Below are 10665 nucleotides of genomic sequence, written 5' to 3'. Positions count from 1 at the left end.
GCGTGCTCCACGGCGGGCGCTGATTGGCGGTGGGGCGGTGGGCGGAGCCGCGGCGAGCGGCCGCACAGGCGGAGTACTACGCGGAGGGCGGGGGGAAGAGGAGGAGGGGGCGTGGCGCCCGGGGCGGCAGAGCGGTGGGCGCTGATTGGTGCTAGTGGAGGGGCACGAGGGCTTGGGCGTGGCTGGGCGTGGCAGCGGCCGCTGATTGGCGATAGTAGCAGAGGGCGGGGCGGGGCGAGGTTGCCTGGGGCTGGTCTTCGCGGGGCCGGAGAAGGAGGGAGCGCCTGGAGCGGCGGACGTTCATTGGTGGAATTTGCGGCGGGCGGGGCGGGGCAGCGGGTGGTGATTGGCTGTAGTGGCTGTGGGCGGGGCGGGGCGGGGTCGCCTGGTCCTCGCCCCGCGGCGGCGGCGGCGGCGGCGGCGGCAGGAGGAGGAGGGATCGCTGGGGCCCCGGCCGCGGTGGCCGGCTCGGCCTGCCCTTTGTGCCCGCAGCCTGCGCCCCGCGCCGATGGCCGCGGCGCCGGGCTCCCAGGCCACGCGCGCCCGCCCGCGGACCTAACCTCCGCGCCTGGGATGCGCCGGGGATGCGCGTCCTCCAGCCCTGCGGCTCCTCCCGGCTGGGCGCGGGGCCATGGAGCTGAGCATGAAGAAGTTCACGGTGCGCAGGTTCTTCTCCGTGTACCTGCGCAAGAAGTCGCGCTCCAAGAGCTCCAGTCTAAGTCGGCTCGAGGTAAATGCCGTCACCTCCAGCGCGCAGGTTCCCAGGTTCCCGCCGCGCCCTGGAGGACGCCTCGGGTCTCGGGGCCACCCCGAGCCCATTGTCACATGCGCTGTACCCGCAGATGCATCGGGGAGTTAAAGTTATTTGAGAGCTGGTCCGGTTTTCCTAAAATCGAACGTTATTATTGGGACTTACTAGTAATTGGGCTGGTCTTCGGTCCTCAGCGGGGACTAAACTCTGCCCCTATCGAATCTCTAACTAATTTTGTTCCACGGTCTGGGCAGGATTTGGGGGTGGTCACCTGGGTGCTCTGGATGAGGAGGGCTGGACGGCACTCGGGGCGGCACCTCAGAAGTCCCAAGACAGAAGCTCCCCGCCCCAGCCTCTGTCGTGTTGACGGGTTCCTTGTACAGCAGCCCAGGGCCACGCCGGTTCCACGGCTCGGTGAAGGTCCTTCGCGTATTTGAATCAGTGTAGAATTAACAAAAAAGGATGAAAAAAAATTCAGCAACTCAATCCACTCTGGCCAGTCCGAAGCCAGTCCTAAAGGCGCCCAGTGGTGAAGTGCCTGATGCGGCACCCCTGGGCAGCTCTGGGCTGGACACGGATGGTCCTGCAACCCCGAGAATCGCGTCCTTTCTCCTCTCCCTCCTCGTGTCATCTGGGGGTCTCCAAGTCATCTGTGGGCCATTCTCTAATGTGGTTGGTTGTTTTTCCCCAACAATCAAATCTTATTATCTTCATCTCAATGTCCAAATGGCATTGTTGAATCTATAGATGACAAAATGGTGAAATGTGTTCTAGTCAAAAAGGGACATTGTGATGAAGGGGGTGGGGTTTCCCTTGACAGTGTCCTTGCCTTTGCCGTGAGGCTGGCACCTATGGAGGTTTTCGGCTTGTCTGTTTCTGTGAAGGCAAACGATTGGAACAATGTCACATTTTGATCTTGCTTTTCTTTGTTGCAGCTGCCATGGTATTAGCTACAGGCGTGGATTCTGTAACAATTAAGAGATTTTGAAGCAAAGCTCGGGAATAAGACATGAAGGCAACAGGGAATTTACTCATTTAAAAAGTTTCTGTTATGGTGTTACCGAATCTGAATTTAGAGTACTGGAAAGGATCTTTGTGGCTGGTTTCTGACTGTAAAACATCCTTTCGAACAAGTTTAACTATTAATCAAATAACGAAGGAGGGCTTGCTTTAAGCCTCACGCTGACGGAAATGAAACCTAAGTTCGCTGAAATAAGTCATTTCCTTGGGTCTTAGGGACTTTAAAAAGCTAAGTTGACAAGAACAGAAACTCAGAACAGTATTTACCTTTATACCTGATACATTTTTAGTCATCAAAACATGGAGTTTATTATACAACTCCTTGTCTCCTTTATCGTTCTTCCCTAGGGGAGGCACACATGTGAGCCAGCCCCCTGAGTCGTTCGGGGGGGCCCCGGGCAACCCCACAGAGGGTCAGGAACCCTGTGACGGGGAGAACTGTGTCGTGGAAGTGCCTCAGACACAAATATGATGAGAACCAAGGCTGGGAGAGCATAGACATGAGGTATTTTCAACGTGAAAATTAAATATCTGAAAATCACTAAAAAAAGCCTCAGATACGCAGAATTGTCTAGAAGGAAGTGTGGTCTCTCAGTCCGTTATCTGAGCCGATGGCCGCACTGGGTGCTGGGACAAGCACTGGTAAGGATGACCAGCCCTGGTGCCATGCTCTGTTCACACATGCTCACCAGCGTCCACCGGCTGATACTCGTGTAAATCTAGACGGGCATGTTAGACTATTCCCATTCTATTGCTGGGTGGGGTGAGGGGAGTCCTGAGAAATGGAGGGTCTTGTTGAGAGCTCACGAACTAATTTATCATGCGAGTGATTACAGGGAGCCTGCTCTGTGTTCAGCCCTTTTCCAGGCATCGTGCCCCAGACGATACAGGACGTAGAGATCCTGGCCTCGTGGTGCCTCCACGACGGGGGTCCGTACATGGCTGGCCATGTGCTCCAGTCCAGTAGATGTCACGTTCCTGCCCCGCTACCTTCTCATCTTTTTTCCAGAGAATCCTGGCTATTCGTGTGTTCACAGCAGATTATCGGCTAAGAATCACTCATTAAAAAATGTGAAATTTAGGAGAGGCGTCTGTCAATAGTTTGAGATTGGGAACTAGGACATGTAACGCAATTAATACAGGTGTATATTTTCCTCTGTTGGGACTAATGGAAAAGATAACACGTTTTATATTCTTTAAAGAAAACATGGTTTTTATTGTTTCTGTGAAATTTATATTTTAAAGCATACACAGAGACTTTGGAAATTTTTGATTTCGAAATTTAAGATCTAATGATTAGCAGGAAAATAACAGTAGTTACTTTAAGTTTAAAACAGTATCGTCATTCTTAAAAGGGCCTTCAAGGAGAGACTTATGTTTTCATCCTGGCTTTTAAATTCAGCTCTACATCTAGCACTCAGCATTCGTACGCTCTAACCAACAGAGAAGCCAGCTCTCTTCATCAGACTTGAGAACAGTTTACGAATTGCTTAAATGTTTCTGTAGTGTGTCAGCGTGGCATCAACTGACATGGCTACATAACTGACTCCGGTGGGGATAGTTTCTCTGTGTGTGCCCTGGAGAGGCATCAGGGCCCGATGTCTGCCAGACCCTCAGCCACCAGCAGGCTCCGGCTCCAGGACGCTGGTAATGTCACCTGAGAACCACAGCCCTAGCTGGGAGCTGTGGCCATCACGTCACTCATCGGTCAGTCCATTTTGTAGATGGGAAAACGGGGCCCCGGGAAGCGAATGACTTGCTCGTGCTCCCACTCACACACGCTTTAAAGGCAGTCTCCACGTGCGAGCGCGTGCTGCCTAGTCTTAGTTTGAGCCATCTTGGTTATTGGAGTCACTGTGATCTAGATGAGACAAGGGGGGCGTGGGGGGTGGCAACGAATGTTTCAGAGGAAATCACTGTTTGGAGTATTTTGGAATGTTCGCCACAACCTAAGATTATTCTAGAGAGTGTCTTCTGGACGGTAGAAAGTTCTGGGTGAATTTGGACTTTGCATCAGATGCACTTAAATTGGATCCCAGCTCTGCCTTTCACGAGCAGGGTGGTGCCCTATTCTTCTCCGCCGTGGAATGGGGTGGTGATAGTCCCCGCCCAGTACGGTTAATGTGATGATCACGACCTGTCACGTGTGAGGGCTTGACGTGCAGTCTGGTTGACAAAACGCTGGTCACTCATTGTTGGCTATAGATATCGATAAAGTGCTTCCTCTTCCTCATCTTGCATATGCCCCATGGGTCACCTGTCCTGACCGCTGGATGCATTACCAATGCCAGCACCCTCGCCAGGGCACCGTGGGCTACGGCGGCTTCTAGAGCCAGGTCCTGCCCCGGCGTCACTGTCCCACTTAGCAGAGCTTCAGGAGGAACTGTCCCCACTGGGCCTTCAGGGCTCCGGGAGAGCCACCAAAGGCGGGACATACAAGCTCCAAAGCCTGACGGGGCACTGGGGGCAGTTGAGAGGGAGGTGGCTGGGAAGGGTGTATGAGTTTTAAGTCGATGAAAAGTGATATGGTTTACTCAGGGTCAGATTAATCCACCAGCTCCCTAAAGGCATCAGTACTCAAAGCGACTTCACTTGGGGACGCCCCAAGCACTAGTGGGGCGCTCGGATGATTACCTATCATTTCACCTGTTGTTCGCATTTTTACTGAAAGACAGTTGGGGGTGAATAAGATGGACAAAAGGAAAATTTCTTAGCCGAGATCTCGATGGTGGCGAACTTCTTTATTATTTGCTCAACTGTTACACACTCGGAAGTCTTTGGCACAGGCCGTGCGCGTCGTGCTGAGCAGCGGGGTGGGGGCGCGTGGTCCCTGCCCTCAGTGACCGTACCATCCAGCGAGAGGCGGAAGCGGAAACGTGAGCCGGCTGCGTAGGGCGTGAATCCTGTGAAGCTATGGGCATCGTCAGAGTCGGTCTGATTTTATCGGCTGTCAAACCTTTTTGATTTCTCACGGTCACAGGTAAGCGAATGATACCAAGGCGCACATAGGGCTGCATTTTGCCGGCTCCCCTTCTGAGCAAAGCGCGCTGCTCTGACGCAGGGGAGCTGAGGCGCTCTCGGCAGACACCGTGAGGTGCTGGCTCCAGTCACGGACGGAAAGCAGGCTTCTCGGGAAGTTGAACATCGAGGCTTTTTCTTGGTGCCGATAGGTAAGCTGTTCTGTATCTTGGGAGCTTTCCAGGAAAACCATTTCTAATTAAAATGATTTCAGGTGCTTCCAATAAATGCATGCAAAGAAATTTTCTATGTTAATCTTGATTTTATTGGGCTTTAGGACAATAGCCCTCCAAAATCAGAGAGGACGATCAATGGTCCATAATAGTGAATACTTAATTTGCTTATCGTTTTGCTTATTTACCCTTAAATTCCTTATTCACGCTCGTTTCTGTGGTATGCTTTATCTGTGCGAATTTATTACACGCTCTCTCTCCCTCCATCCAAGTGAGCTTGCCAAAGTGTGGTTGCTTATTCAAAAACATGCGAAAAGAAAACCAAAAATATTGAGATTTCACCCGTTCTGCTTCCTTCACCTGCTTTCCCCATTCTCTCGGGAGACGCGTGTGCCGGCTCGGCTGCCGTCCACCGTGCCCCCGATGCGGCGGAGACGAGTTGCGCATATTTCTCATGCACTCGGGAGCAGAAGGATGGAATGAAAGAATGAAGTGCGTGTCCACTGGATTTCACTCCGTGTCTTGCGTGCTGGGCGCGCGGTTTTCTGTGCAGATTGCACAGTGGGTGGGAGACAGACGTGTGCCGTCTTTGAGGCAGGGTGTGCTGGGGAGAGGGACCTGGGCCCCAGCGGGAGGACGCCGAGCAGGGCAGGTCTGCAGCGCGGTGCGGGTCGCCCCGTACCTTCGGGCGCTCCAGGGTACGCCTGAGCCCCTCTGCAGCGTGGGGAGACAGGATGGGCTCGTTCGGCGTGGAGTGGAGCGGCGACCAGCGCGTGGCCGGGGCACCCTCGACGCCTCCGCGGGGCTGTGCGCGGCACAGACACGTCCTCCGCACGCCCCGCCTGCGTTTCCGCCGACGCCGGGCCGTGTCGTGTCGCGTTCTCCCCAGCATTGTGTGTTCGCCGACGTGTTTACACTGGCGAAAGCTCTTAAGTCGAAGTCACGTAGGAATCACCAGCAGTCTGGCAAGCTCCCGTGGCTTACGAGCGAATGAGTCGGGCACGTGTATTCGGCACGACACATGGCGCATCGGGTCGGGTTTGCGGCTGCGTCGGAGGACTTCCTGCTGGCGGTCAGCACGGCGACGTGCCGTGCGCGGTTGTGACGAACCCCGAGGCCCGCACGGCAGGGCACGGCGGGCAGTGGCGGAGCCCCACGCGGGGACGTGGTGACAGCTGGAGCCGGCGTCTGGAGCCACCCATGTGTGCACCGCCACCAGAGCTGCTGGGGTCCCCGTGGGCCTGTGGCCCCGTGTTAGCAGGTCCCAATGCGTCGACTCTGGGAAGACCCACACCCCGATGTCTGGTCAGACTCCTCATCCCCACCGGCCCCCAGGAGCCGCCGTGACCCTGACCTGACCTTTCATGAGGACACTGGTCAGTCAGTGTAGAAAGCGCGAGCCTGCCCCTTAGGACACTTCTGCCCGCTGACCGCACCCCCCCGGGGCACTAAGTCCCCGCCCTCCTCGTGGCCATGGGGTTGCGTGACCCCCTCCGCCCCAGTGTACAGACCCCCACAGCGGCCCCGCGAACACCATTCAGGGTGAGTGTCAGGACAGAACTGATGGCCACCCGTCACTTGCATGCGTTGGTTGAGGCCCAGTGACAGGCGGCCGGGAGCCCGCTGACCAGAGAGCCCTGCTTGAGTCCAGCCAGGACACGGCAGCCACCCCGCCACGAGCTTGGGTGTGCAGCGGCCCCTGTGGCCTGCAGGCTGTCACCCGCCCAGAGCCCCTGCCTGTGTCATGCCCCCTGCACCGGCCGTGCCCGGCCTCGCTGGCCGCCCCCCGTCCTGGCCCCTCGCGTCCCTCGTCCTGCCGGAGCCTTGCCAGGCCACCTCGTCCCGTCGAGCTTCTGTCTCCTCAGCCACCACGCGGCGTCAGCCACGTCATGGTGCTGCCTGGTTCCTGGACGCTCGAACGTGACAGGACGCGCGCCTTGTCACGGGGTGGGGGTTGCACTTGGACCTTTTGGCGTGACACCAAGCTGGCTGGACCCTCTCTGTAAGGGGGTGCACGTCACTGGAGGGCGAAAGGCTTTTCTCCTTGGCCAGCCCCTCTCCCTCACCTTCTGCGTGCACATCTGCTTCAAGTTCGTGTCCCCGCGAAGCCGGCCTTTCCCAGGTCGCAACTCTGCTCAGGGCAGCGAGAGTGAAGGCTGACTCTACCCCACTGTCATTCGGATGTGATCTGTGGAGACGGCAGCTCCTGTAAAGCAGGGGGGCGTTCACGCCGTGGTCCCGCCGTCAGCGCTCCGGCCCCGGCCCTGCGCGGGTCCGAGGAGGTCATCTGGCTTCGGACAGAAAAGGGTTGTGGCTGTTTTACTCTCTGAGATGAAATCAGTACGATTCGAAAGAGCACGAAGCGGAGAATGTGCATTCGGGCTGCTGGCCTGTGTGTTTTCTCCAGGGGCCAGAGAGAGGTTCTAAGTAAGATCGACACGCTTCCCCCGGACGCTTGTCAGCCACATTTTCCGGTCCTGGGCTCGCTGGGTGGACACTGGCCAGAACACGAGCAGGACCCGCTGTGCCGTGCCTGTGCCGTCAGCGTGAGCTGCGACGTTCTTTGCAGCGACACGTCTCGGCCACACTGTCCTGCCTGAGGGCCACGGGCACGTGGCATTCACTCAGTAAAACGTGAGGCAGAACCTACCAGGGAACAGGGTGGGGGTCCCTCCTCAAGACTGCTCTGGAGTGGCTGTGGAAGAGAAGCTCTAGTGACTGCTAAAGAAATTGCTCATTTAGGTCTCAGTTTTGTCGGTGTTTGACCCAGGGCACTTGCGAACTTTCTAGAAGTAAGGTTAGGTGCAGCATGACCGTCCACGTGTGTTCTTGCATCCAGACTGTCGTGTGGACGGTCTCTGAGGCTGGAGAACGAGACGCTCCTTGTGAAACGAGGGTTATGGCAGAGAAGCGGAGAAGGCGCCTCGGGCGTCCGCGCGAGGAAACCGGACGGCTGGGGGCCAGGCAAGCGGGGGGCGGCAGGGGCCCCTGGAGTTGGCGGACCCCGCAGCGCCCGCCTGCCCGCGAGGCGCCCCGCTCACCAGCTGTCAGCGTGTCTGGGCACCGTCCACCAGGGAAACGCCAGAGACACTGGTGCCCCACGGCCCACGGCGGCCGTGACACACTCGTCTCGCGACTTGCTGAAGTGACCCTGTTTTGGCCGACTTAGCAGATAGAGGAAGGAAAGAAAACGAGGCGAACACAGCAGGAAAGAGGGGGAGCTGAGGCCGAGGGCGCCTCGCGCTCTGCTCCTGGGCAGACGCGGGAGCCGTCATCCGTCGCCGACGGCCTTCATCCCGAGCCCGGCACGGCTTGGGCTGGGGCAGGACTCCGTTTACAGATCCCAGCAAAGCGCGAACGGGGGAGTTCCAGTGTGTGACCCCGTGAAGACCCGGAGGGCGCGGGGACCTGCAGCCTGGGGCTCCCGGGCACGCTCAGCACTCAGCGTGCACCGCCACGGCTGCGGGTGCAAGGCCTCGTCCCCACCCCACCAGCGCGGCTCGCTGTGTCCTGTGCCGACTGGTGCTGTCGAGGTCGGTGAGCGTCCAGCTCCAACCGCTGTGAGGAGGTGAGCGTGCTGTTGAAATAAACGGCCGCGGGCGTTTCGCGTGCGGCGGGGGAGGGAGGCGGACACGTGTCCAGGCCGCCGGGAGGGAGCCAGGGGCTCCCGTGTTTACATGTCATCGCCCCACTCCCCACCCAGCCGAGAGGCTGAGCCTAGCGCCTCTCACCACCTGAATGGACCTTCTGTGTCACTCCTCAGCCTCCACTCCAGCCGGGCGCTGACCACCCTCCAGGTCACCTTCTACCCCACGAGCCCTTCCTTCCCGACCGTCTGTCATCTGTCGTTCGGCCCCCTGGGCCTGCGCCCGCCCGCTCTGCTCCCCGTCCACTCTCTGTCTATGCCCAGGACCCTGGCTCTGAGCTCCCCGGGCACCTGGCTTCAGGCCATGCCTTTCCTCTGAGGACCCCGGAGCACCCATATCCGGACGGGGCAGGTCTGTGGGAATCGGGGGCGCGGCTCACAGCTGAGGGCCAGGACGCAGTGCAGGGTGCCGCCCCGAGTCCTAGCCTGGAGGGCGAGGGCAGCTCTGTCACGGCCGCGGCCGACAGGAGCGGAGCGTGCTGGACAGAGAAGCCCGGGAGGGGGCCAGCCCTGTGGCGTGGGCTCGGCGCCCATCTCCGCGATGTCTGGAGTTCCAGAATGTTCCCTGCATCGCGGATCCCCCCGCAGGATCAGGGGGCCTTGGAGCCCCACACCTCCTCTGCTGCGGGGAGGACACGTCTGTCCCCCATGCTGTCTTCTGCGTGGCTGCGGCTCTGCTCAGGCTCGAGTGCCGTGCGGGGCTGTAGAAACCGTGCTCGGACCAGCCTGTGGCCGATCCGGGGGCATCGGGCCCAACCCTGGGTGGCCCCGTGTCCAGGTACAGCTGTGAGTGTCCGTCAGGACCATCCCCTGCCGTGCCCTATGTGGACATCCTCTGTGAGGCGTGTGCTTCTGGGTCAGTCCGCGTGAGGTCCCTGGAGGCCCCTCGGGCACTTCCGTCTCAGGTGCTGACCGAATATTCACCAGGTGCCTGGGCGTTCCTGTACGACGTGGGTTTGGGAACATGGCAGTGACCGAGACTGACGGGGGTTAATGCCACTGCGTGCGACGTGGCTGAGAACCGTCGCGGGACCGTGTGCCCGCGTGGGCCGGTCCAGGCACCCGGCCACTTACTCCCTGACAGTCTGCTCTGCAGCGTTCTGGAACCCTCCGTGGACGGGGCGTCTGACTCACATCCGCAGCACAGCGGCCGCAGTGCCATCGTGCAATAACGATGGAGGAAATAAATCATTTTTATCACTTAAAAGTTTTTAAAGCCATAAAATATCTTTAAGGGTTGAGAAACTATCAATATTTTAAAAGCAGATTAGAAAGTTCAGAATGCATTAATGCTGGCAATTTTTCCTAACTGCGAAACGGCACGAGTCAGCGGGGACTTTTGTTCTGAAAGCTGGTGCTTTCAGGAGAGTGGCTTCGATTCCAGGAAAGATGGCTTCGTGACATCCCCGAAGGCAGTTTCTCATCAAGTTTAAAAGCTTTCGGACTCTGAACGCCGTAATGTTTGTGGTCATTTCACTTTGAAGCTTGCGAGCCACGGACTGTCACGACCCTAGGAGGGGCGTGGCCTGGGCCTTCCCGCCAGCTCCTCTTCCCTGGAGCGCGGCCCCTGCCCGGGCATCCCCGTGGCCCTCGCTCAAGCCCAGTGGCACGTGACGGTGAGAGCTTTTCTGTCCTGACTTCACGTTCCAGGAAAGTCGCGGCTTCTCCCGAGGGCCAGAGGGACAGCAGCTCATTCTGACGTGACCCGGATTCTCGTTCTCGCCCGCAGGCAGGACTTCTCTTTGGAGAAGAGACAAGGTGTCCCACGTGACATCTTTAGAAGTCCGCGGACACCGCCCTTCCACGGCGTCCCACCCCAGCCTGCCCCCGCTCCTCCCGCTGTCCCTTCTGCAGCCTCCGGCCCTCGCTTTGTGCCCAGTACACAGACAGTCCCCGGCGGCCTGTGGGCGTGTGGGGCCGTGTTCTTCGTGGCTCCTGGCCGGTCCACACCCGTGGAGTCCACACACTGGCTTTCCCGCCAGGGGAGTCCGCTGAGATGCAGCGGACGTGCCGCGGGCGGCAGGAAGTGACGTGGAACGAGCTGGGGGCCAGGCCCT

General features: G+C 58.5%; 1 protein-coding gene across 1 annotated transcript in view; it reads left to right on the top strand.

Moving 5' to 3' along the window:
• Positions 1-397: 397 nt before the first annotated feature.
• RPS6KA2 (ribosomal protein S6 kinase A2) overlaps positions 398-10665 on the top strand; it is a 60812-nt gene continuing 50544 nt past the window's right edge. Inside the window, exon 1 of the mRNA XM_011377470.2 lies at positions 398-730. Within this exon, the coding sequence (XP_011375772.2) occupies positions 632-730 (99 nt within the window). The 5' untranslated portion in view covers positions 398-631. The remainder of the gene's footprint in view (positions 731-10665) is intronic.

Source organism: Pteropus vampyrus, unplaced genomic scaffold, assembly GCF_000151845.1.
Source record: "Pteropus vampyrus isolate Shadow unplaced genomic scaffold, Pvam_2.0 Scaffold312, whole genome shotgun sequence".
Lineage (NCBI taxonomy): Eukaryota > Metazoa > Chordata > Mammalia > Chiroptera > Pteropodidae > Pteropus > Pteropus vampyrus.
Note: the sequence above shows the minus strand (reverse complement) of the source record. Positions and strands in the feature narration are given on the sequence as shown.